The following is a 27,513-nucleotide window of genomic DNA, read 5'->3' on the forward strand; positions in this document are numbered from 1 at the left end:
TGTCAGGGCTGACAGCACACACCACCCGGGGGCCTAGAGAAGGGTTGCTGGTCACCCGCCACCCAGGGTCCGGGCCCCGCACCATCCGGGGGCGAGCACCCGGGAAGGGGCTCCCCCTCTATACACCCCCCCCCCCAACCTCTGACATCGCCGGCCCAACGGGAGCTGACGCTTCCTTCCCGACCCCGCTGCCCCTCCCCCGGGGGCCGAGGGCGGGCGTGGACGGGACCGACGTGGAACGCATTCCGTAGCCCAGACGGGCAGCCCCGGCGGCTTCGGGAGTAGGGACACGCCCAGCTGGAGAAGCGGTTAGGGCGGACGAAGCAGGAGCCGCGGGGCTGGGAGGATTCCAGTCGGAGCGCAGCCGACCCTGGGGAGGCGAGAGGTGAATCAACCTGGACCCTTCGACAGCCTGGCTACTAGGCCAGCAGTGCGACTCCCTTCCGAGCTGAGCTTCCCCTGGGCGCAAACGAGCGAGGCAGGGGCGCGAGTGGAAGCTGGAGTTCCGGGGTGGGCGGGGAGGCGACTGTCCGTGGTGCTGAGCGCCGGCGAGAGCGGGCGCGGGGCGGCTGATCAGCTCCCTCGAATTGGGGAGGTCCCGTGGGGTCGCTTAGGGCCCAAAGCCCCCGCCCGGCTCCAAAAGCCCCCAGGGCCTCCCCAGGCACCGGTGCTCGGCCCTTCCATCGGTCAGAAAGTCGCCCCCTGGGGGCAGTTCGTCCCAAAGGGTTTCCTCGAAAGAATCTGAGAGGGCGCAGTCCTTGACCGAGGGAATCTCTCTGTGTAGCCTCGGAAGCCGCCAGCCCCAGAAGATGCCTGCCTTCAACAGATTGCTTCCCCCGGCTTCTCTCGTGCTTATCTACTGGGGTAAGTACCAGCACCTCGCCATGCCGGATGCAGGTAACAGTAATAATGCTAACAATAATAACACATTGATGTCGTTGGTGACAGAAAAGAGCTCTGGCTGGCTTCCCTCTGTGCATATCTGCCAGACATGGAGATGGCAGGGGTTCCATGAGAGCTGGGATTTTGAGATTGGAAAGGCGCCTCCCCACCGCCCTTCCCCGCTATTCTCTCACCTCCTTTGGTAGTTCTTCCGCCCTTCCTCCAGTTTCCTGATCATTCCAAAGTATTTTTTCCCTTTCCCTTTGCTGAAAGGAAATGCAGTCACGTTCACGAACAAAAACCTCCTGTGTGGTTACATTTTATTTCTCATCAAGGAGTCCATACTCCTGGAAAGCTTACTGGGTCTTCAAATTCGTTTCTGTATATTAAAAAACAAACATGAAAGCTGGATGCATGAATTTTGAGAGTGAAAATGCTTTAGTTGCTCATCATCTTCTTAATTTTAACAAGGAATGGGAAGGAAACAGGCTTCAGCCATTTACTGCTATATATTAAATAAATAGGCAACTGTGAAATGCATCTTTCTTCTTCTGCTTCTTCTTTTTTTTTTTTTTTTTTCATGAACCTGTGGAACTAAGATGCTTTGGTGTTTGGGGAGGAGAGCTGGGTTTTTGCCTTCAAAGGTGAATAGATTCTTGCTTGTCAGCTGTGAGAGACTGAGGTGACCTTCCCCCTCCAAATAAGGGAAGCTTACACTTGGAACAGTAAAGGCTGAGGAGAGTGTCAGAGACGGTCTTGGAGTGGCTGAATGTGTGTAAAGGGGGTTGATCTATGTGATAATGTCTGATTGTGTGATTGAGACAATGTTTTACTGTATGTAAATATATTTCAGTGTCTGGATGTGTGCACTAGCATGTGTGTGAGCATGTTGGCATAGACATCTGAATGCATGGGTGAGAGTGTAGTAGTGTGTGTATGGCAGGGGTGGGGGTGGTAGTTCTGGGCATCTCTGCCTTGGTGTCTATGATTAGATCCTCAGATAATATATAGGTTCTCTTCAGCAGACAGATTGTTCTACATGATCTTAGCTACCTTTCTCCATGCTAAAATCAATACACAGGGTAATTGGACACAATTGTACCCACCTGCCTCCCTGAAACGAGGCATGTGAGCTTATGTTCCCATGGTTGGCATGAAACTCATCCTGCCTATACGGTGGCAGACATGCTGATGGGAACTGCCTCTTTGCTTTAGTATTACTTTTTCAAGCCTCCAGGACTAACTCTAGCTGCCAGCATTATCTGGATTTTGCATGTGACCACAGGCAGAGCCAAGCTTCCTGTCAAAATGCCTGATGAGACAGTCTAGGAAGGTTGAGGAGGGAGGTAATGTCAGCCCCAAGGGCAGACTGGTCCCCAGCCATCCCCAGTAGAGTAGACCAGACCTGGAGATGGAGCAGCCATAATACATTGCCAATGATCTCACCTGTCTTTAAGATTAAGGCTGAAATTTTCTCAGGGGAGGCTAAGACTGAGGACATGAGGCTTAGAAGATGTTAGCCTGACCAGATAAAAAGAGTGTCGGTAAAGCTGAAGTTGTAGATAAGGGTTGGGGTGAGACTCTGCAGATACTTTCTTCCTAAAGTCTAATCTAAGATTTTGAGATCCCTGCCTGAATTCCAGTGGAGGGAGAGGACATACTATCATCCAAGAATCTTTTAACTAGAACTTGTGCAACCTGCATTGGAGTCTCAGCTTTGCCACTAGCTTACTATATAACAACCTTAAAGTGCTATCTGGTTCCTTCTGTGTAATGTTTGGAAGTTGGCACAGGTGATATCTAACATCATTTTCAGCTCCACAGATGAATGATAGAGAAATCTTTGAAGAATATTGCTAGAATTGACAGAGTGCCCATCCCTTCCCCGATCCCCAAAAAACTTTGGAAGAAGTATACACAGTATGCTCATCTTTGCCCATTCTCAGTGTCTTTGCAATCTGAGTGTTGTCTCACCAAACTGAAAAGCTGTGGAAGGGAAAGAGAAGTGGTTCAGGATACTTGGTTGTTAACTGTAAGAAAAACAGCCTCCCTTCGCCAGGTGCGGTGGCTCATGCCTGTAATCCCAACAATTTGGGAGGCCGAGGCGGGTGGATCACCTGAGGTCAGGAGTTCGAGACCAGCCTGGCCAACATGGCGAAACCCCATCTCCACTAAAAATACAAAAATTAGTTGGGCATGGTGGTGCGTGCCTGTAATCCCAGTTACTAGGGGGACTGAGGCAGGAGGATTGCTTGAACCTGGGAGGTGGAGGTTGCAGTGAGCCAAGATCGTGCCACTGCACTCCAGCCTGGGCAACAGGGTGAGACTCTGTCAAAAAAAAAGAAAGGAAGGAAGGAAGGAAGGGAGGAAGGAAGGAAGGGAAAAACAGCCTCCCTTCACAGATACAATTTCATTTGATTTGCATGTAATTCCAATATTGGACAATGCTGGGTTAGATGCGTTCCCCCTTCCAAAGTTGATTTTTTAATATGATGTACAATATGAAGGGAAAGAGTCTTTCCATTTACTTTCTGCATGCATGAAAAAAAGTTTCCTTATTTCCTTTATTAAAGCATGTAATAATTTTTATTTTTTAAAGAGATTTTTTTTTTAATTAATACAGACAATGTCTCGCCGTATTGCCCAGGCTGGTCTCTAACTCCCGGGCTCAAGTAATCCTCCTGCTTCAGCCTCCCATAGTGCTAGGATTATAGGCATGAGTCACCATGCCCAACCTTTAAAATAAATAAATAAATAAAACCCTATACTTGCCTGTGCATCACAGTTTACAATGTAATTTTCAATACATTGCTTGTTTTGGTCCTCATATCTATCCCTGAGGTAGTCAGGGGAAAGAATGTTATTTCCAGCTTAGAGATGAGAAAATGAGCTTGGGGAAGGGAAAGGACTTGCTAGAAACCCTTGTTTTCTGATTTCAGTCTTCCAGTGCTCCTTCTAGCACCTCTCATGGACACATGTGCTACTATGCACAATCGCCAGGAGGGTGCCTGTCCTCCCATTTCTCTTCTGAGCTACCGTCCCATCCCTCCCCAACGCCATCACCTGTCCTAGGGCCTCGCCCACTAGCACCTAGTACCTTGTCTGCACTTCTTCTCCAGGCCTGCCTTTCTAGTTGCCCTGTGTGTTAGGGAGTGTTTTCCTCTCTTCCTCTGGTGGTCTTTCGTGCATCCTATTCAAGGCCCTAAGTGACCAGCTAAATTGACAGACCAAGTCATGTCAGGGTGTCAGCATCTAAAAATAACTTCATTTATTACCCCTTTTTGGAAATTGTTTATATTCTAATCAAATTTTTCATTATCTCAGTGCAAAGGAAAGCATTCTAGAGCAATCTCAGGAGGAAAAATTTGGCAATGTCCAAAGAAGAGAAAGATTTGAGGGTATCAGAGAAGTTGGTTCATAATACTTTATTATCCACCTCATGATAGATGGATGCTACTACTTCTTAGTGAAATATGATCATTATTAATACATCATGTTTTTCCTTCTCATAAATTTCTTCATTATTATTATGGAAATTGAAGAGAGGAACAAAGGTCAAATGATTTGGTCAACATTATTCCAAGAGTTTGTTACTTTTAGTCAGCAATGTAGTTTGAGCTCCTGCCATATTTACAGCCTTCTTTGAATACCTAGAGGGTTTCACAGAAAGAAAGGCAGTGGTGGGCTGGGCGCGGTGGCTCATGTCTGTAATCCCAGCACTTTGGGACATCAAGGTGGGTGGATCACCTGAGGTCAGAAGTTTGAGACTAGCTTGGCCAACATAGTGAAACCCTGTCTTTACTAAAAATACAAAAATTAGCCAGGCATGATGGCAGGTGCCTGTAATCCCAGCTACTCAGGAGGCTGAGGCAGGAGAATCACTTGAACCCAGCAGGTGGAAGTTGCAGTAAACCGAGATCATGCCATTGTACTCCAGCCTGGGTGACAAGAGTGAAACTCCATGTAAAAAAAAAAAAGAAAGAAAGAGAGACAGAGATAGAGAGAGAGAGAGAGAGAGAGAGAGAGAAAGAAAGAAAAGAAAAAAGAAAGAAAAGACAGACAGTGGTGTGCTGAAGACTCAAACAGATGTTACCTCTTGAAGCAAGGAGCAGCAAGTCATACTGCAAAAGGCAAGCAAACAGAGGTGGGGGAACTTTGTGGCCGTTTTTCAATGCACTCTTCAGGATCATATGAGCAGAGTTCTCATGCCCTGAAACTAGATTTTGACCAGAAGGGAAGCAGTGAGACTTGCTCTATGATGATACCTTGGATTATTGTTAACCTTAGGGGCAACCAAGAAAAGAGAGGGGCTACCCCACTTTAGGCCATACCCCATTTGCCATCCTGACTGCCTTCCCTCCATTAACTATAAGTGAACTAACTATGCTTCTATCTTTGCCATCCCATCTACTTGTTCACTAGAGCACATCACCTCTCACCTATTCAAAGATGTTAATCCAGCAAATCATTTTCTTTCATTTCATTTCTTTCAAACTCCACCAGCTCTACTGTTATCTTCACCCAAACAAAATCGTCTTCCAATCTGATCCCTGTACGAGGCCTCTTAACTGTTTTGATTCCACCCTTGTCCATTTCACTTCATCGGTTTATTCCCAACACAGCATCAGATCATATGATCTTGTACAAATCAGATCCCATCATTCTTCCTCTCAGAACCTTCTGCTGCTCCCATGTTACTCTAAGCAAATGCCAAGGTTCTAACATGGCCAATAAGACCTGCTGCGATCTGGCCCTCCCCATCCCTCCTACTACTTCATCCTCTTCTATTCTCACGTTGTTTGCTATAATTTCCATATTGGGCTGTTTGCTGTCTGTTGAGCATGACAAACACACTCCTTTGGGCCCCTTGAGCCCTTGAGTTGCAATTTCCTGTGTTTGACATGCCTTCACACAGTTATGTGTATAGCTTGTATTCTCATTTCTTTTCTTCAGCGCCTGCTCAATGATACCTTCTCAGAAAGGCCATCCTCCAATGACCCCATGCACACACTCTCTGTTTTATTTTTTCTCACAGCACTTCTTACCATTTAATGTTGCTGTTTTCCCTCTCCCTCCACTGGAATGTAAGCTCCATAAAACAGGGATTCTTCTCTTTTGTTCTCTGGTGTATTCTTCATGCTTAGAATAATGCCTGGCACCCATAAGGCACTCAGTATATTTGTGAAATAAATGAAAGATAGAAGAACATGAATAATGACATTTGTACAAAGCACATTCATGTAAATTAATCCATAGAATTCTCATGATAAACCTACTAGAGAGATGTAATTTTCAGCATGATGTCGATGAATAAACTGAGTTTCAGAGAGATTACATAGTACATCAAACCCAGCTCTTCAGTTCCCAGATTCTATGTTCACCCTGCCTCTATAATTGTAACTGTGCATTCCTTGAGACTTCTTAGTCCACTTCTGAGTTTGTCAACATGAAATGAATGAATTTATCTTTGCCAGCTCTCATTAAATATGAATGTGCCTTGAAGTTCCATACTACATGGAGTTCCTGCTGCATACCCTCTACCCCTCTGCCCACTCACAAACTTTTGCACAAACCACATTTCCTTTTTGTTTAATCAGATCTATAATCAATACTTCAAACTCATCATATGCTGAAGATGTTTCTGATCAGTTCTCCCTAGATGTGAGTCCTCTCTCCATTAACGTGGCTCGCCATCTGCAGAAGCACTAGGCCCTCTTGAAGACTGTCAGATAAGACTCACCCAGCTTGCTGGAGAGTTGAAAACCTAGTTAAATTTATTTTACCTTGATTTTTGAAACTTTAAGTTAATTATAGTGCCACTAGTTTTTAAACTCTATGTTTTAAAATAAATATATTGCCTTCTAAGTCAATCAGTTTTTGGACTCAAAATTAATTTATGTCAGTGTCATATTAAGCTCTAAATAAAACCTTCCTCTGCTTTTAGGAAAGAATGCCCTACCAGGAGATGAACAGGCTGACCATTAACGGTGGACTAGTTTTTAAATGTAGTGTGTATTATTTCTTTTTTTCCTAGGGGTTCTGTTTTTATTATTAATTCATGAAAAAGTAGCATCAGAAGGGATCTTCAAAGTCCTAATAAAAGAATCCATGGTGGCCATTTTTTTATTAGGAGATGGGATCTTACTCTGTCAGCCAGTCTGGTGCCATCATAGCTCATTGCAGCCTCAAACTCCTGGGCTCAAGCAATCCTCTTACCTCCTGAGTGGCTGGGACTACAGTTGTGTGCTACCGTGTTTGGCTAATTTTTATTTTATTTCATTTTTGTAGTCTCAGGGGTCTCACTATGTTGCCCAGGCTTGTCTTGGACCCCTAACATCAAGCAATCCTCCCACCTTAGCCTCCCAAAGTGCTAGGATTACAGGTGTGAGCCACAGCACCTGGCCTCATCTTACTTTCAAATATCCCAAACAGTGCTGTGTACACTCTCTTACCATTTAGTTATTTGCATTTGTGAACAGCTCCAAAACCAGAAAATTCTTTCTTTATTGCATTAAACTTATTTTTTCTTATAACTTTTAGGGTTGGGCAGAATCAAATTTCTCTTCCACCTGCCAGTCTTCAAATATTTGAAGACAGATATGTTCTGTGTCCAAGCTAAGCAACTCAAATTCTCCCATTTTTTCCTCACCAGACTTTATCTCCAGATCCTTCACCATCTCCCTCACCTCTGGGCATGCACTCTTTGAACAACTTCCTCTTTTAAAACGTGACATCCTGAACTGATCATAATAGTCCAGATTTGTTCCAAAAGCAGTGCCGAAAAGCTACGCCTCCTTCCTCCTGCACACTGTACGTCTGTTAATGCAGTCCACATTTGCACATGTTTTGCTGGCAGCCTTGTCCCACTCAAGTTATTCTGAATTATCAAGCTGATATACTTGCCTCCTTTTAAAACACAGACTTCAAGTTTCTAGAGGGCAGAAACACTAAGTCTAGACCTCTGTGTGGCATGCAAGGGGTCCCACAATCTGACTCCGCTCCGGATTTTAACTTGCCTCGCTATACTCCTCTGCACAGACCATTGCTCCAGCCTAGTGGTCCGCTCGCCATTTTCTTCACTGCTGCTCCAGCCTCCACCATGTGTCAGAATTACCTACAGTTTTCACGCAACACAGATATAATTACATCTCTCCACGGCTTTAAAACATTTGATACCTCACACTGGAAGGGACACACAGAGGTCTTCACAGCATGGGGCCTGCCTACCTTTCTAGCCTCATGTTTCGCCATCCTTCTCTTCCTTTCTCCCCAGGCCAACTGGGAGTAACTAACTGCCTGTCTTCTACGAACAGAACATATCATGAGTATGTTACTCGCTGTGGTCTGGTTTAATCGTAGTTAGGAATATGTGTTCCCTATTGGATTATAAATGCATTTAGGGCATGGTTAGTGTTTTATTCATCTTTGCATCTCTAGTCTAGCATCAGACCTGGCAGAGAGTGGATTTTAATGAATGGTAGTGGAATGAAGGGGGATGGATGGTCGCTGGGTAGGCAGATGCCCTGTCTCCCATTTGGGCTATAAGACTTAGAGGGCAGGGCTCAAGTATAATATACTGTGCTGCATCTCCACTGCTTCCAGGGGAAGGATTTCAGTCAATGTCTAGATCATCCGGGTCTCCTCCAATGTGTACATGTTCTGAGCCTGTACACTCAGGGAGCGCAGGTGAGCGTACAGACATGTGCACGTGGCTTTTTTCAAGTTTGCCTCATGACTCTTCCTTCTCTGTCTCTCTTCCCTCCCTCCTTCCTCTCCAATGCCTCTCTCCTGTGCCCCTCCCCCACCACCTGCTGTTCCTTCCCTGTCATCTGTCCTTTCTGCAGTCAGTGTCTGCTTCCCTGTGTGTGTGGAAGTGCCCTCGGAGACGGAGGCCGTGCAGGGCAACCCCATGAAGCTGCGCTGCATCTCCTGCATGAAGAGAGAGGAGGTGGAGGCCACCACGGTGGTGGAATGGTTCTACAGGCCTGAGGGCGGTAAAGATTTCCTTGTATGTTAGACTGCTGACTCTAGCCTTTCTTCTGCTGGCCTCTGCTGTTCCGAGCCTGGCTCCTGACAGTCCAGGGGATGCCGAGCTAGCAAACACTGGCTCTTTCTCTTCCAAACACTGGCAGCTCCTCAGCAGATAACTGACAGCCTTAGTGAAGCCCCAGCTTCTCTGAGAGAAAGGGCACTGGGCCAGCTGCAAGCACCCTTGATTATAGGCTGGAGGAAGCAGAGGAAAGAGATAAGCTATATTTAAAGCCTACTATGTGATAGGTGCCTACCAGGCATTTTGCAGTGTTTTCATCTAATCTTCTGTGCCATCCTATTATATGCATTGAATTAATAAAGAAATTGGAATAACACAAAGCATCATTATGTGAAATAACAAAGGTTAGCTCCTTTAACTTCCACAGTCCCGTTGAAATAGGAATGACAGGGATGACAAAGAGTGATCCAAGGGTGATATTTCCCCGGGACACCCAGCACAGCCACATCAGTGAGTAAATTATTTCAGACGGTTCTCTCGTGGATACTTGCTGTGTTGAGTCTCCTAAGTGGCTGAACCCCCAGACTTATCCATGATTTGGAAACTAAGAGATTCGCTCCTGGCAGAGCTGGGAGTCTTCTAGATTCTGCTCCTGCACCGTAGCCAATGTCAGTTCTGGTTAGTTGGTGCCAATGGCAAAGTGGTTGTATATATATATGTATGTGTGTGTGTGTGTGTATATATATATATTCTCCCTCCCTCTCTCTCTCTCTCTCTCTCTCTCTCTCTCTCTATCAACGGAGTCTCCCTCTGTCACCCAGCTGGAGTGCAGTGGTGTGATCTCGCTCACTGCAACCTCCACCTCCCAGATTCAAGCAATTCTCCCACCTCAGCCTCCCCAGTAGCTGGGACTGCAGGCACGCACCACCATGCCCAGCTAATTTTGGTATTTTTAGTAGAGACAGAGTTTTGCCATGTTGGCCAGGCTGGTCTCGAACTCCTGACCTCAGGTGATCCACCCACCTCGGCCTCCCAAAGTTTTGGGATTCCAGGTGTGAGCCACCGCGCCTGGTCGGTTGTCATATATTTTGAATACCACCTTGGAGATGACCATTATTTTCTCCTTCACTGACTCTGGAGCCAGGTCACCTGAGTTTGATTCTTGACTTCACACTTATTACCTCTGTGTCCTTGGACATGTTGGTCATCCTTTCTGCGCCTTGGTTTCCTCATTTTTAAAGTGGGGATATAAAGCATATCCAAATTATAGGGCTGTTACCAGGACTCATGAGCTATAATTTTTAATGCATTCGTTTCTGGAATATAGTAAGCACTATGTTAAGTGTTTGCTAGAGAAAAGACAGACACAGAAATGAGGAAACTGAGGCTCAAAGAAGTTAAGTTAATAACTAAGACAGCTTAGACTTGAGCCAGGTGGCCTAACAGCAGATACAACGCCCTTTTAACAGCACTGCTTTGCCTTCCTGGGGGCAAGTTTCTCTTCCACAAAGATTTGTAACAGAGACAGCAGAAGGGTGAAACTGGGTTTAGCTTGCTCTTCTTTCTCACTGTCCTAAAGCCGAACTCATTTCTGATTCTAGCTTCTATGTGCCATTCTGATGTAGACTTGCAACAGTCAGGTGCCAAGACTGGGACCAGCAGAGACTTCCCAGAGCCTGGCTCAGGTGTGACAGTGACATGTCAATGAAGCTGCAACTGAGGCTAGCCCCCAGCTGCAGGAGGCTGGATGTCTTGGCAGGATGCAAAGGCCCCCAGGGGCTTCAGGCCTGGTCATGTACCAGTGATAGCTGCCCACATTGCTTCCAGGCCTGCCCAAAGTGAGGAGAAGGTGGATCAGAAGAAGAAGAAAATGAAAAATAAAATGACAACAGCAAAAAATCCATGGAAATTCAGAGCAAGGCTATCTCATAGAAATGTTTGTGATGGTGGAAACCTTCTCTATCTGTGCTGTGCAATACAGTGACCACCAGCCACATGTGGCTATGAATAATTGAAATGTGGCCAGTGCCACTGAGGAACTGAATTTTACATTTTATTTAATTTCTAAGAAATCGAATTTAAGTAGCTACATGTGGCTAGTGGAGACTAGAATAGCCAGCACAGCTGTGGAGAGAGAGAATGGCACATAGAAGCTAGAGTCAGAAATGAGTTCGGCTGTTATGTCAGAGGGTGGAAGTGTTGAGGAAAGAAATTTAAAAGATGAGATTTCAGTTAAAATTCAGTCCAAAGCAAAAGATGTGATGCGTGCCTCTCTGGTGACGGCTCTCTGCTCATCTGCCATGCTTCAGCATCCTGGGCCTCCTTCCTGTGGCCTGGCCCAGACTGTCCCACAGCCCCTGATGAGTACCAGCACAGAGTCCAGTTTTAAAGCCAGGGCTTTCACATGTCTTCATTACTAATGAATCTGCCTGTCTTGCTGTCTCCACCTTGTTCTCTTGCCAGCAGCTCTGGGACACATTTACTCTCTTGTTCTCTCCTTCTGTCTTTTTACAATCCTGTCTTTCTCTCAGTGTCCCCCTCCTGGGCTCCCATACCCTTCTCCTGCCTGCCTTTGTTCTCCCTCTTTCCACCCCTTTTTTTCTGCCAAGCTTCTTCCTGCACACCCCTGGCTGCCTCTGTCCTCACCATGTCCACATGCCCTGATGCCTGCTGCCTCTTCCCTGTCTTTGCTCCCTTCCCTACCCTCCTTCGTGCCTCTTCATTCCACCCCCACATTCTGAGTCTCCTGGTGACAATGTCCCCTCTCTTCCCTGTCCATGCACAATTCTGCTGCTTTTCTCTGCCTTGTCCCTAACTTGGCTTTCCCGCCCCACCCCCCATCTCCTTTCCTGGCCCTACCCTCTTCTGCTCCTCTATCTGCAGATCTATGAGTATCGGAATGGCCACCAGGAGGTGGAGAGCCCCTTTCAGGGGCGCCTGCAGTGGAATGGCAGCAAGGACCTGCAGGACGTGTCCATCACTGTGCTCAATGTCACTCTGAACGACTCTGGCCTCTACACCTGCAATGTGTCCCGGGAGTTTGAGTTTGAGGCGCATCGGCCCTTTGTGAAGACGACGCGGCTGATCCCCCTAAGAGTCACCGAGGAGGGTGAGGCTGAGGCACAGGGACTCTAGGGCGTCCTGCTCTCTGTGGACAGGGAAGGGTAGGACAGCAGTTTTCCACATGAGTGAGGCCCTTAAAGAGTGCAAAAACCCATGTATTTGGAATGGTGACCTCTAAAAATGTCACCATTGACCCATCTTCCTCTGGTGGCCAGCTTCCTGTCAACTCCCTAGCAGCTTGTCTTTCTGTGCCTTTCCTCAAAGCAGAAAGGCTTGGAGATGATAGAATGAGCTCTTCCTGGTCCCTTCGAGAAAGAGGCTAGCCTCCATGAGGCCTAAAGCGACTGATTCCGCTAGGCCTTCTGTGTTGAATCCCTGACTCAGTGGGCTCAGAGAAATCTCATGAGGTTACCTCGAAGTCATCTCTCCTCCTGCCTGTAAGCAATACATGCCTCTAAGCCAGGGGTTCTCAAACTTTAGCAAACCTCAAAATCTCCTGCAGGGCTTTTTGGAAGCCAGGCTTTCTGCTTTTGTCGGTGGAGCCTGAGCGTTTGCGTTGCGTGACACACTGCCTGGCAGGCAGTGCTGCTGCTGGGACCAGACCTTGAGAAGCTCTCTCTAAACCAAAGTTTGACAATCTTGTTTTCTTTTGTCTTTCTTCACAGCAATCACACGTGCAACCCCTTCCCCATCTGTGGCATCTCTTATTACATAAATTCATTCTCTGCTGGGAGAAGGGGACAGGTTGATAGCTCTCTAGTCTTGTTTAAAATCTTTGGACTCCTACAGCTAGTTCCGTGTTGGTGAGTGGGAAGGCCTTTCAGCAGCCTAACTCAGGTGTTTCTGTTGCAACCGGAGTCCTGCATCCTGAGGGGGCAGTTCCAGCCTTTCTCAGTCTATCTCCACCGGCATTATCACTGCTGGTGAGCAGGCCGAAGTGTGGGCCATGAAAGAAAAGATCAAGTTAAAGACAGGGCTCTTCCTAGAAAAAAGGATCCAGGAATCCCAACCTCCAGGCCACAGGTTTATTCATTTTTTATCATGTCGTTGTGATAAAAATAATGAAGCGGAGATTCAGTCCTCAGAGTGAATGAACAAAGGAGAAAGAGACATAACGGGTCAGACGATATGACTAAAATGGAAGGTAGGTCAATTCTGAAAGTGCAGAGGAACTCTCAGGGCTCCTGAATCCAGACCTGATGAGTCACTTCCCTGCTCTGAGCCCCGCTCCTCTGGTGTGAAATGAAGGGGTTGGCGGGGGGGGGCTCTCTAAGGTACTCCCCCGTTCTGAAGTTCCTTTATCCCCCGTTTGTTACACGCCTTTCCTCTGGGGGTGGGGCCCTGGCGCCCTCTCCTGGTCACCATCTGGAACTTTTGGTTGGTGCCTGCCAGACCCTAGCACAGTGCACAACTGTCTCCACCTCTGCTCTCAGGCTTTTGCCTCCAGAGACCCTCGTGCATAGCTGGTGGGAAGTGTGGCAAGGCTGAGCTAGTTCATCTGCCAGGCACCAGAGCAAGCCTCGGGTAAAAACAGAAGGAAAAACAAGTTTATTATCAGAGCCACAGAGCCTCGTGGACGGTCGGGTGTGAAGGAAGCATGGATATCATTTATTTAATCCGGAGCCTCTGGATAAAGGGCAGACATCAGAATCGCCCATACTGGCTTCCTCCAAATGTAGACACCTCTGCAGCACCCTTGCAGGTGTGAGATCGGCAGGGGTGAGTGAGGTCATATGCAAGTTGAATGACTCCCGAGGTGATTGGAGGGTGCAGCTCTGGTGTCCCTCATTTTGTGGCTGGGAGAACAGAGTTCTCTGCAAGAGCAAGGGGCTTGCTCAGGGACGTGCAGCAAATTAGCACTGGAAGCAGGGTGAAAATCCAGGTTGTTTCCCTATCCGGCAGGCTTTCTTTCCACTGTTTCTTTTCCCACCCCCACCACCCCCACCCCCTGGCACTTTTTCTTTTTTTTCTTTTTTGCCTCTGTGACATCAGATACTCCCTGCCCTCATCTTGCTCAGAGCTATGCACCCACCCCACCATGACACCTGCCCACCAACCCCACATCTCCTCCATTCCTGTGGTCCCAGAAGGTCTCCCTGGTTCTCTTTGTTCAAATTGGGTTTATTCTGGCATTGGCTGTCACCTCCTGGCCCTAATGCAGCAACCTGAGGCCGCTTCACCTAGAGGTAACTAAAAATACTGAGGACAGCTTCCTGTATTGCCATTTGTGGGCTACTGCATTTTGAAAGAGAGAGCATGCTTTAAGCCAAACAAATCATAAATAATGCACCAGGTGGTAGCAAGCCGGTGAGAAGATGTTTGAGCTGTACGGCATTCTCATGTGCCTCACACTGCATCTGTGACCTCTAGCTCCAGCTGGAAACCTGGGTGATCCTGGAGCCTTTGGACTGCTCTCTGGGCTGAAAGTTATGGCAGGCTGTGCTGTGCTCTTAACAACCAAGGACTTGGGGATGACTTAGATCCAATGGATAACTGCAGATCATAAATCTGACTTGCTGTTGAGAGCTGGCAAGGGGAGAGGCGGCTACAACATTTCTCCCACTAGCAAGGGGTAGATATATCAGGATATCTGCCATGTAGTATGTTTTAATGGTCCTTTTTGTTGATCATGAAACAAATAAGATAATATTTATTTTTACTCATTCAATAAGTACTTATTGAGCACTTTAAATATTCTAAGATTTACACAGCAGGCAGATAATCCAGAAATAAATATGTTCTCAATAGGCACACAGTCCACAGAAGAGAAAGATAAGCACAGTACAACTCTTAGAACAGATGGATGAGAAAAGTGCATGGAGGCCAGACGCGGTGGCTCACGCCTGTAATCCCAGCACTTTGGGAGGCCAAGGCAGGAGGATCACCTGAGGTCAGGAGTTCGAGACAAGCCTGGCCAACGTGGTGAAACTCCATCTCTACTAAAAGTGTAAAAAATTAGCTGGGCATGGTGGCAGGCGCCTGTAATGTCAGCTACTTGGGAGACTGAGGCAGGAGAATCGCTTGAACCTGGGAGTTGGAGATTGCAGTGAGCTGAGATCGTGCCACTGCACTCCAGCCTGGGTGACAAGAGCAAAGGTCCGTCTCAAAAAAAAAAGAGAAAAGAAAAGTGCATGGAGAAGGTTGTGAATAGCTCTGCATGAGAAGTTGGGGATGGTTTCACACAGGAGGGGACTTCACAGGAATCTAGAACTACTGGGAGACTGCAAAGCAGGAGAGGATATTAGCACACAGAACCAGCCGTGGGTGAAAGACACAATTCAGGAAGAGGGAAGAGGAAGAAAAGTTCACAGATTCTAACATACCACAGTGTGTAGCAGAAGTTTTTCTGGCCAACCAAATGGAAATGAGGTGAGAAAGCCTGGATTGTGAAGGCCCTTGCATGTCACGTGAACAGAGTTGGAGCTTCACCCTAAGGGGAGTGTGAGGCATTGAAGAGTTTTCAGCAGGGAAATGGCAGGATCCTAACTGTGTTTCAAAAGTACAGCCCTGGGGACAATGCGGTTGATACACTAAATCCTCCAATATTTACGTTTGGTTTTGGATGACCTGGAAGGTCTCGTTTCTAACCCAGACTTGTAGAGAACATGCGCGTATCTCATGGAGGTTGTCTGTGTTGGCCCCAAATGAGTTTTCCAACGCTGTCTCCCCAGGAATACCACCCTCCACCACCGGCAGCTCAAAAGACAGAGGCAGTTGAAATAAGGCATGTTCCTTACATCTGCGTAGACTTTTAATCTCACAAGATGTTCTGAAATACATTAGATAATGTAATATTCACAAACCCCTGACTGGTGTTATTATCCTCATCCTACAAATTAAGAAACTGAGTCTCAAGTAAGGGAAATGGTTGTTTACACACCTGTAAAGAGCAAAATGGACAGCCAGCTCTAGATAACTCACTTTGAGGCCAGGATTCCTTCCACTGCTCAGCTACTTCTTCCAGGCATCCCCACTCCCTCTTCCCTGGCCCCTGAGCAGCCGAGGACAGTCAATGAGAAAGCCAATGGGCGGGAGAGTCTGGATTTGGAATACCTTTGACATCTTCTTGAGTTTCTTTACTCAGTCTTTATTTAAGCTCTACTTAAAAATATGGCTCCAGTGACGGCCCTAGGTTTGCTGGACTTGCATATTCTGAACCTCATTCTCTTTCTTTCAGCTGGAGAGGACTTCACGTCTGTGGTCTCAGAAATCATGATGTACATCCTTCTGGTCTTCCTCACCTTGTGGCTGCTCATCGAGATGATATATTGCTACAGAAAGGTCTCAAAAGCCGAAGAGGCAGCCCAAGAAAACGCGTAAGTCCAGAGATGCCAAAGTAATAATGAAAGCTGGCACCTTCAGAATGCTCGCTCTCACCGGTGAGGTGCTAAGCAGCTTACGTTCATCCCCCACCCTCTTCCTGATCACTACTTAAGAGATAGGCACCATTATTACACCCATTTTACAGGTGAGAACACTGAATTTGGGAGAGTTTGCTTAAGGCAAACTCTTAATTCTTTAAGAAAAATTAAACATTTGCTTAATTCAAACATTGCTTAGGAAACAAAGTGATGTTTGAATTTAGGCCTGCTGATTCTTGGCCAGCACACTTAACTGCTAAGGCAAAGACCATCAGCTGCTACCACAAACCATTAAAGTAATATTATTATGGCTGGGCATGATGGCTGTCACGCCTGTAATCTCAGCACTTTGGGAGGCTGAGGTGGGAGGATCAACTGAGGTCAGGAGTTCAAGACCACCTCACCAACATGGTGAAATCCCGTCTCTACTAAAAGTATAAAAAATTAGCTGGGCATGGTGGCACATGCCTGTAATCCCAGCTACTCAGGAGGCTGAGGCAGGAGAATCACTGGAACCTGGGAGGCGGAGGTTGCAGTGAGCTGAATCGTGCCACTGCACTCCAGCCTGGGTGACAGAGCGAGACTCCATTTCAAAAACAACAACAATAAAAATCCAAAAACACAACAAAAAAGTAACATTATTATAACCATTCTGTAAATGCCAAGCAGACTCATAGCAGCTTACCAAGGCACACAGATGATGAGAGGAAAGGCTGAGATTTGAACCCAGGTCTCTCTAGTGCTAATGTCCATGCTCTTTCTATCTCATTGAACTGTTTGCTTTATACCATGAAGCTCCTCAGGCCATCTGGGCACTGCCCTTTGCTGGCAAAGGAGCTCCAAGCAACGTGTTCTTTCCCCTAGAGGCTGGCAGCGCTTAGACATCCAGAGTGGGGCCTCTAATCCTCTCATGTCCAGCCTGTGCCTTAGCCATTTGCTCGGAGACTCTAGTCACTTCAGGGTGAGCACATGTGAGAAACAACGGGGTCTGTAAGAGCAAAGAGTCTAAGAGATCATGCTGCCTGGTTGTCTGGGGAGAGGAAAGACAGAAAAAAACCCACAGATTTCTAGCAACCTTGCTGAGGCGAACCCTAAAAAGTCTAGGCTGTTACCAGTTAGAAATGTTTGATAAAGAAAGCATCATTTTGGCCGGGCACGGTGGCTCTCGTCTGTAATCCCAGCACTTTGGGAGGCCGAGGCGGGCAGATCATGAGGTCAGGAGATCGAGACCATCCTGGTTAATATGGTGAAACTCCGTCTCTACGAAAAATACAAAAAATTAGCCGGGTGTGGTGGCGGGTGCATGTAGTCCCAGCTACTCAGGAGGCTGAGGCAGGAGAATGGCGTGAACCTGGGAGGTGGATATCACGCCACTGCACTCCAGCCTGGTGACAGAGCGAGACTCCGTCTCAAAGAAAAAAAAAAAGAAAGCATCATTTTGCATGATATCTCTGATCTTAGGGAAGTAAAAGATTACAACTGACTGGATATAAGGAGAGAAAGAAGCGTGCTGCTGAGGGAGGTAGCAATTCCTGGTGACTTATGTGCTTAGATTTTAGGGCTTGGATAGGTTGCAATTCCTGGTGACTTACGTGCTTGGATTTTAGAGCTTGGATAGGAAGAACCTACAGTTGGGCCTGCACAAGAAACAGAGTTGGAACCGAGGCCCTCCGCAGAGCCAGAATCCTCAAAAGGTTACAAATCACATAGAGGGTAGTCCAGAAAATAATCAGCCCACCAGCCCAGGGAAAAACCAAGGAAACTTAGCCATCTTGGCCTAACTCCAAGTAGAAAAATAAAGATTCTCGAGAATTAGTAACCACAAGCCTGCTCTCACAATGTCTGAGATTTAAATGTGTACTACCCACATGACCCAGGAACCTCTAAGCTGAGAAATGCAGTAAAAATTAGTCCCCAGCCAGTGATAACTACGAATGTCTTATAGAAGCAAATGAAACCCATTCTGAAGGAACCCACTCTCAGCCAAGGCCTAATAGGATTCCCCAGAGAGAGTACTGCTGGATCTGATTTCACAGTCCAGTCCAAAACTAAAAGACACAGTGAGAAGCCATCCAGCATGAGCAAGAGCGAAAAATGGCAGGATTGAATCCCAGGAGTTTTAGACACAAGAAGGATCTGACAAAGTATAAAAAATAAGCTTGCCCGGTGCAGTAGCTCACGACTGTAATCCCAGCACTTTAGGAGGCAGAGGAGGGAGGATTGGTTGAGTCCAGGAGTTCAAGACCAGCCTGGCCAACATGGAGAGGTCCCATCTCTACAAAAAATAAAAAAATCAGCTAGGTGTGGCGGCGTGTACCAGTGGTGTCGGCTACTCAGGAGGCTGAGGTGGGAGGATCGCTTGAACTCAGGAGTTTGAGGCTGTAGGGAGCCGTGATTGCAACACTGCCGTCCAGCCTGGGTGACAGAGTGAGGCCTGTCTCAGAAATACATAAATAATAAAAATAAGCTTGTTTAAATAGTTAAAGCAATAAAAGGAAAAACCAAAAGCATAAGAATAGAGTAAGTTTCTAAGATAAAAGAGCAGGCAGATTTGAATGGAAACAAACAAAATAATCTGGAAGTGAACAATATAGCCAATAACATTTAAAACTCAATGGATTGGTTCTACAGAAGATTAGATACTGATCACCAGAAGATCAGTGTGAGAAAGTTCTACAGACTGAAGCACAGAGATGGAAAAAGATGAACCATGGCAAAGAAATCTAAAGGAAACAAAATGGGAAGGTGCATTAGAATAGAACAGAGACGCTGGGCACAGTGGCTCACAACTGTAATCCCAGCACTTTGGGAGGCTGAGGCGGGCAGATCACGAGGTAGGGAGATCGAGACCATCCTAGCCAACATGGTGAAACCCCATCTCTACTAAAAATACAAAAATTAGCTGGGCATGGTGGCACGTGCCTGTAATCCCAGCTGCTCAGGAGGCTGAGGCAGAAGAATCACTTGAACCCAGGAGGCAGAGGTTGCAGTGAGCCAAGATCACACCACTGTACTCCAGCCTGGTGACAGAGTGAGACTCCATCTCAAAAAAAAGAAAAGAAAAAGAAAAAGAAAAAAAAACAGAATAGAACAGAGAATGGAGGAGAGACAGTGTTCAGAGACACAGCAGCTGAGGGAGGGATGACTCTTCAGATTCAAGAGGCATAATATGCCCTGAGCAGGATGAATAAGATACATCTACACCTAAACACCAAGCATCTTTAAAGTGATAAATGGCAGCTACTAAGAGAGCCTACAGCAAATATCTATGTGTGAAACCTCAAGTGCCTGTAATATCAGGAACAAATCAAGGAGACTACCTCTCCCTGTTTCTATCAATATTGTATTGAAAATCCTAGGTGAAGACCAAATAAATACAAGGAAGAAAAAGACTTGGAAAGGAAGAAACTAAATTATCATTATTTATACCTACTATTTACATAGGATACCTAAGAGAATCTACAAAAATACTATTAGGACTAGGAAGAATATTCCACAAAATTGTTGATATAAATCAAAATATAAAAATCACCTATATTCCAGCAACAAATTTAGTAACAAATTTAAATATTTAAAATATTAAAATGCTTTTAAAGTTACAATAGCAACAAGTACTCTCCAGTTCCTGGGATCAATTTGACAAAAATATACGAGACATTTAAAGAAAAACTTACAAACCTTTACTGAAAGACTTTAAATGTAACTAGATGGAGAATAAAACCTCACGATTGTGAACAATTTTCTCCCAAATTAATCTTCAAATTCAATGAAATTCCAATCAAAATGCCCATTAGATTTCTCAAAGAACTTAATAAGCCGATCTTAAGTCACATGGAAGGCTAAGTGGCCAAAAATAGTCTCAACCAAGGGACAGCCAGATAGTAAATGTTTTAGGCTTTGCAGGTGCCATAGGTCCCTGTGACGTATTGTTCTTCTATTTGTTTGCAAACAACCATCCTTAGCTCTTAGGCCATAGTTTGCCCACCCTTGGTCTAAACTGTTTCAAAGAAAGAGCAGTAAATTTGCAAGAGGTTGGTAGGATTTGTCTTATCAGAGATGAAGGTTTCCTTTTTTTTCTTTTTTTTTTTTTGAGACGGAGTCTCGCTCTGTTGCCCAGGCTGGAGTGCAGTGGTGCAATCTCAGCTCACTCCAAGCTCTGCCTCCCAGGTTCACACCATTCTCCTGCCTCAGCCTCCCGAGTAGCTGGGACTACAGGCGCCTGCCACCATGCCCAGCTAATTTTTTGTATTTTTTTTAGTAGAGACAGGGTTTCACCGTGTTAGCCAGGATGGTCTCAATCTCCTGACCTCGTGATGCACCCGCCTCAGCCTCCCAAAGTGCTGGGATTACAGGTGTGAGCCACCACGCCCGGCCAGATGAAGGTTTCTTACAGAGCTCTCAGAATACAGAGTTTGTGACACTGCACAGGCATACAAAATGGACAAACAAAACAAAAAGCCACCAATCAGGTTAATGCATGTAGGAAAACCTGATATGTGAGAGAGATGACGTTATAGTGATTGAAGGAAGAATGAACTGCCCAGTAAGTGGTCCAGGGAAAATTCCTAATCTATATAGAAACAAACAAAGAAAAATACAAAACAAAATTAGATTCCCCATCTCTCATACTAAACCAAAATAAATTGTGAAGGGATTTAAACACAAAGTAAAATGTCAAACTTGAAAATTCCATTAAGGGAATATAAGATAATATCTTTATCACCTTGCAATAGAGAGGATTTCCCAAACAAAATACAAAAGGCACAAATCCAAGAGGAAAAATAATTTTGATTACATTATATGTAAAGAATCAGCTGTTCATTAGAAGACTCTATAAGCAAAATTCCTAGACAAACAAGAGATTGGGAGAAATTGTCAAAACATGAAACCATCAAAGGAAAATCAATGAGAAAAAGACAAAGATCTCAGAAGAACTGGAAAGCAGATGAACAAATTTCAGAAGTAGAAACCCAAATAGCCTGTAAACATGTGAAACAACTATAAAATATAATTTCACAGCCGTCATTTTGACCAACATTTTATTTTATTTTATTTTTGAGACATGGTCTCACTGTTGCCAGGCTAGAGTGCAGTGGTGCAATCATGGCCTCGACCTCCCAGGCTCAGGTGATCCTCCCACCTCAGCCTCCCAAGTAGCTGGGACTACAGGCACGTGCCACCATGCCAGGCTAGTTTTTTGTATTTTTTGTAGAGACAGGGTCTCACCATGTTGCCCAGGCTGGTCTTGAACTCCTAGGCTCAAGCAGTTTTCCTGCCTTGGCCTCCCATAGTGCTGGGATTAGAGGCATGAGCCTTGGCCAACATATTAATCTAACTAAATGCTGAAGACAACATGGATAAATGAGAAGCTATACACTCCTGGTGGGTGTTCATATACATATATGGGGGAAATGATTATTTTAATCTGCAGAAAAGGTTGTTTTTCTCTTGAGAAACACAGCAGAAGGAAATGCAGAGTTGTTCTGTAGATCCTTGCTCCTGTGCCCTGCTCCTTCGCCCTCTTGTGTTCCCACCCCGGGCACTGAAGCTCTGATTCCCTTTCCCTGTGTCCTCTATAGGTCTGACTACCTTGCCATCCCATCTGAGAACAAGGAGAACTCTGCGGTACCAGTGGAGGAATAGAACACGAGCGGTGTGACATGAGGTGACCTACAGGAACATGGGAGGGGAAGGCAGATGCAGATGGCAGGTTGTACAAGTGACTTTGTTGCCCACAACTGAAGTGACTTTAAATTTGGTCCCTTAGGTCACTGTCTACCCTGCCTGGGGTCCCCACCCTCAGGGTAATTCTTTAAGTCACAAAGCTCTGCATGATGTCAGCGCTTCAGAAGGTGAACTGCTTTGATCTGAGTGTTCAGGCAACCTGAACTTGCCCATGGTAACAGAGGCATAGGATTCTCCAACTCCCTTCTTTGGTCAAAGAATTTTGGGGCTGGGCTGGGCTGGACTGGGTGGGAAATTCTCAGTGAGTTATTTTATCTTTGGTAGGTGGCCTGAACACCTGAGGGGTTGGACATCCCATGTTCAGCAATGTCAATGGCATCAGGAGGGCGCCCCAAGGGCCCCATCGCTTCCCTTCATGCATCCATCCTTCTATTCATTCATCCATACATCCACCTGCCTCTGAGCTTTCACCTCTGACTTCCTAACTCCATCAGACCTCTACGCACCATAAGACTCTGCCAGAACTGAGAAGCCAACACTTCTACATAGACTCAACCTCACCCTGTCCTAGTTTTCCAACAAGACACTCCAAAGCCAACTGGATTTCTCCCCTGTGCTCCAAATGACTTTGTACAAGTGCTGGAGTTAGCACCTCCCTCTGCCCTTAACTGGCTGAAACTGGTTCATTCTCCATTACTGCAAGAGAATGGATGTCTTAATAGAAGGAAGCAGGAGTGATTAGTTCGGGTTAAAGCAAAAGTGTGTCATGAACTTGGATTCCCTGAAGTCAGTTTTGTCAGGTTCATGGCCCACTTTGCTACAGCATCAGAGTGAAGCATGCCTGTCTAGGTTCTCCAGTGACAGAAAGATCCTGAAGCATGGACTAACATGCTCTCTGGAGCTTAGTACTCCAGAGCTAGATCCTGATGGGTCTCTAAGGTTCCCTCCAAGAAGACAAGGACAGGAGACTTGGGAAGGACCAATGGTAATTTAAGTGGCTCTTAAAAGTCATGCAACATGTTTATGAACACGTTCCTGATCCTATCATGATAATGTATGTGTGCCCTCTCTGTGGGCACACCACCTGGGCATTAGGACTGAAATTCCTGAGTTCTTCCTCTCAAAATTTCTGTGCACCAGTATTATTCCTCATTTTACATACAGGAGGCAACTAAGACTCTACAGGGCTCAACTGAATAAGAGGCTTAAGAGGATAAACTGGAGCAGAAATAAGCCTTAGGTGCTGCCCAGTTTACGCTTCCTGGGATGGATTTTTTTTGTTTGTTTTTTGTTTTTTTTTGTTTGTTTGTTTGAGATAGAGTCTCACTCTGTCACTTAGGCTAGAGTGCAGTGGTGTGATCTCAGCTCACTGCAACCTCTGCCTCTTGGGTTCAAGCGATTCTCATGCCTCGGCCTCTCCAGTAGCTGGGATTACAGGCATGCACCACGCCTGGCTAAATTTTGTATTTTTAGTACAGATGAGGTTTGCCTATGTTGGCCAGGCTAGTCTCGAACTCCTGACCTCAAATGACCCACCCACTTCAGCCTCCCAAAGTGCTGAGGTTACAGGCGTGAGGCACCACGCCCAGTGGATAACTTTGTTTCTGAGAAGACTGACATTGAACTTGTCTATGGCAATGCTTCTTTCACAAGCACAGACTGGGCTGAGGTCAACTCTGATAGATTCAGATTACTAGAAATTGGCCAAAAAAGCACAGAGAAGAACATGAGGTAGACTTAAAGAACTTCCTTTATGTAAAGGTTTGTGAATCTGAAATATCCTCCAAAAGGAGAGTGCATCTGAGACTGATATTTAAACTAAGAAAAATGTTTAGTCTGAGATGGATCGTAAGCAAATGAGTGGTGTGAGAGGAGAGGGATGGGTAGGTGCTTTCCAAATACTTGACCTATGAATGCATAATTTTCAGATTTTTTTTACCCTAGATTTTGAGGGAGCAGAGAAACTGGAAAAAACTTTAGTCAATATCTCATGTTTCATTTCATTTTAATTGAGTGACAGGTCCAAGTGTGACATCCTTCAGCACCTAGGGACAAGAGAGGGGAAAGATGCTTTACAGAATGTAAGAAGATGAAGGTGACTGGGATGCAGTGAGAGAGAGGTCCCTCAGACCTGGGACCTCCCTTTATAGGGAAAGACCGTATTCCCATTGGTTTAGGACTTTACCTTAAAAGCTTATTTTTTTCATTCTTCCATCCCTAGGAAAGTACTTAAAACCAGCTTTTTTTTTTTTTTTTTTTTTTTTTTTTTTTTGAGACAGAGTCTCACTCTGTCTCCCAGGCTAGAGTGCAGTGGTGCAATCTCAGCTCACTGCAGCCTCAACTGCCCAGGTTTAAGCAATCCTCCCACCTCAGCCCCCAGGTAACTGGGACTACAGACATGCACCACCATGCCTGGCTAATTTTTGTATTTTATGTAGAGACAGAGATCTTGCCATGTTGCCCAGGCTGATCTTGAACTCCTGGGCTCAAGCAATCCGCCAGCCTCAGCCTCTCAAAGTGCTGGGATTACAGGCATGAGCAACCGTGCCCGGCCCAAAACTAGACCGTTAACACATTAGTGAGTCTGATTTTGTTGAAGAAAATATTTGCAATAAATTCAAGACTCTTCTTATTGGTAATTTTCCACACAATCCCTCTGAAATAAGGGAGATAATATAGACCTTTTTAACTTTACAGTTAGGAAAATTGGCCTTAGTGTGAAATTTTTCCAGTCCCATAGCTCATGGATGCCACAGCTTGCGGTAGTAGCAAGATGCTTACTACCACTCCGTTTTCCTCGGTGGCCCAATAGCTTGTGTATCTAAGTTGAACCAGGAAGTATGCATGATTGCCTTTTTCTCTTCTTTTTAAAAAAAACCCAACTCAGATGCTGCTTGTGTGACTTTCAATGAAGCTGAATGGTACCTATCACTTATTTATCCTTGACAGGTTATCTTCCCCACTCTTCCTTTTTCTAACTTCTCCATTCTTCTCATTCTTGACATTTTCATTATAACTATATGGTTTACAAAGTATTTTCACTTATTTTATTTCTTCTCTATAACTGGTCCTGTGAGGTCGATATTATTAACACATTACAAAAGAAGAAATGGAGGCTCTCTGAGGCTAAGTAGTTTACTGAATTATAAGGAAACCTAGCTGGTAGGTAGACAGCAAGAATCCAGGTGTTCTGACTCCTCTTTCAGTTCTCTTTCCACTTAGACTATAGCTGCTTCCTTTTCTTATTTTTTAGCTTCCGTCTAACCATTGCCTATCTTGCCTGCCCTGATGTCCTCCATCTTCTCTTACCCCTAATCTCACTCACTGCTTCTCTACCACTTTGCTTTTTGGTGGATGCTAGCAATGAGCTTTGAGAGTCAGTCCTATTTTGGTTCTCTTTCTAGTTGGTTTGTACATCATTATTTCTCCTGAATTGCAATTAAACTCCTTCCTGGGAGATTTGATCAGGACTGTATGTAAATCAACAAGGTACTGTGATCACCAGCCTACTTCCAATCTCCACCCCCCTCCCTGTCTCTTCCCATAATCCTACGAAAGACCCAGACTAGATGTCTGTTTCTCTGGAAGCTTTATCTGGCATGATGTTGCTTATTAAAGGGCTTAGAAGAGTTCTCAAGGGCTATTAATATCACTTTAGAAACCCCATCTGTTGTCTTGGTGCTGGATATTTCCCATGTCTGATCCTCAATAACACAATTCACTAAAGGCCAAGCTTGGCTCAGTCTGATTTTCCCGTTCTTACTGCTTCACAGCCGTGAATGTGATTGCTCAATCCAGTTGGCCCCAAGAGCACCTTGCCCTGTTGACCTTCACTGTCACCTCAGTCTTGAATCAGAACCCCAACCCCAAACACTCCCTGCCTGTTCCTACCCCAGCCTTTATTCTCACCACTTGTTTAACGGCGTGACCCTTTAGTTTCTCCATTCCCAAACACCCACACACCCAGACTTCCTTCTGAGTTACAGGTTTCTCCTTAGATGTCCAATTAGAAATATTACTAGGAAAGTTACTTTTCAAAGCAGGAATGTGCTGGGAAGTGTGAAGAGCACTGCCTGGTTAAGAGAAAGCAGCTCCCTCCTCTCTCCCCAAAATTATTGGATCAAAAAAGAAATTCCACCCATCTCAGAATCTGTGAGTCCTCCTCACATAAATCTGAGGGAAAAGGCTGTGTCATTGCATCTTTGCAGGAAGAAAGAGAAGCAAGAGCTAGACACACTTCAGAATATATCTTAATTTCCCCTTTCCCAGTTTAACATGAAAATGAAAAAAGAAAAAATGAAAAACAAAAACAAAAGAAGCCTTCCTCTCACCTCATTTTGTAAATGAAAAATCCCTAATTCAGTGAATTCGCCTAGTCACTGCAAATGTATCTGAATAGTGCTTGGTGTGCTTGCCAGTCTGATCATCCACTCATTCTACTAACATCTTTCTGCACCCACTCTGTCAAGCGCTAGCCTAGACCTTCAGTGTGCCATGCAGTCATAGGTCTGAAAAGCAGCATCATCCAAACCCTACTTAATCTCTAAAATCTCAGCTGGTGGACAGCTCATGATTAGTTCAGCCCACTTCCTCCCCCTTAGTTGAGTTTGCAGCAGGATGCAGAAGATAAGCACTTCCAAGCAAGTCTGATTTATATATCAAACTCGGTCTCCATCCCAGGCCAGCTAACCCTCAGAGCCAGCAATGCTCTGTGCTTCCTCCCTGTGTCACCGCTTGGCAAGAGCTGCCTCTGCTGAACAGTGTGTGTGATGGAGAGGGAGGCCGCTGAAGGCCGAGTGCTTGCAGGCTTGTGAACCACCATCAAACACAATCCAAACTCTAGAAATATTCCCGACCACCTAAGCCCTCAACAACGTAATGCCTGTATGTGCTGTTTTTCAGTAAACTCCTTGTTCATGTCAATAAAGTATCCCTAAAAACCACTCTCTCTGGTTTTGCTCTACTTACTGTGTCTGCACCATAGACTATGGCTTCCCCCAGCACCCCAGCCTGCTGCAAATTCCCGTACCCAATCTGTGGATATGCATGAGAATGAAAACCATGTAAGAGCCACACACTAAATGTGTGATCTAGCCTCTCCGCTTCCCTTTCCTCCTCTACCCCAATACAAAGGAATACAAGAGTCACTTATGTTCTTGCCTGACATCGAACAAGTTTCCTAACCATGTAGCGAGGAGCTCCCTGCAAGGCTGACCTAATGAAGGGAGGAGCCAATCTGGCTCTCAGCTCCACCAGTTCAGGTAACATAAAAGAAGGTGGAGCAGGCTCTCAACATTCATCTTCCTGGAAGTGTTAAGGCCCGAAGAGGGAAAAGTTCTACAAGAAACCACCATCGGGATTCACAGTCCACCACAGTCTCCTGCAACAACAGTACTACTCATCATGAGATTAAAGATCGGCCAGGCGCGGTGGCTCACACCTGTAATCCCAGCACTTTGGAAGGCCGAGGCAGGCGGATCACCTGAGGTCGGGAGTTCAAGACCAGCCTGGCCAACGTGATGAAACCCCAGC

At 45.7% G+C, this 27,513-nt stretch overlaps 1 protein-coding gene across 1 annotated transcript; it reads left to right on the forward strand.

Moving 5' to 3' along the window:
- SCN3B (sodium voltage-gated channel beta subunit 3) lies at window positions 1-26,925 on the forward strand. Its single transcript, XM_003253308.4, has 7 exons — window positions 1-385; window positions 785-864; window positions 8,727-8,890; window positions 11,756-11,981; window positions 16,113-16,251; window positions 21,876-21,961; window positions 22,306-26,925. Exons 2-6 carry the CDS (start codon window positions 810-812, stop codon window positions 21,937-21,939), a joined length of 648 nt encoding a protein of 215 aa, XP_003253356.1. The 5' UTR covers window positions 1-385; window positions 785-809; the 3' UTR covers window positions 21,940-21,961; window positions 22,306-26,925.
- The last annotated feature ends 588 nt before the right edge of the window (window positions 26,926-27,513 follow it).

The sequence above is a fragment of the Nomascus leucogenys genome, chromosome 15, assembly GCF_006542625.1.
Source record: "Nomascus leucogenys isolate Asia chromosome 15, Asia_NLE_v1, whole genome shotgun sequence".
Classification (NCBI taxonomy): domain Eukaryota; kingdom Metazoa; phylum Chordata; class Mammalia; order Primates; family Hylobatidae; genus Nomascus; species Nomascus leucogenys.

Coding starts and splice junctions, on each gene's coding strand:
- SCN3B (XM_003253308.4), top strand. CDS start 810: ATGCCTGCCTTCAACAGATTGCTTCCCCCGGCTTCTCTCGTGCTTATC. Junction 8,891..11,755: donor AGGGCGGTAAAGATTTCCTT/GTATGTTAGACT, acceptor CTCTATCTGCAG/ATCTATGAGTATCGGAATGG. Junction 11,982..16,112: donor CCTAAGAGTCACCGAGGAGG/GTGAGGCTGAGG, acceptor TCTTTCTTTCAG/CTGGAGAGGACTTCACGTCT.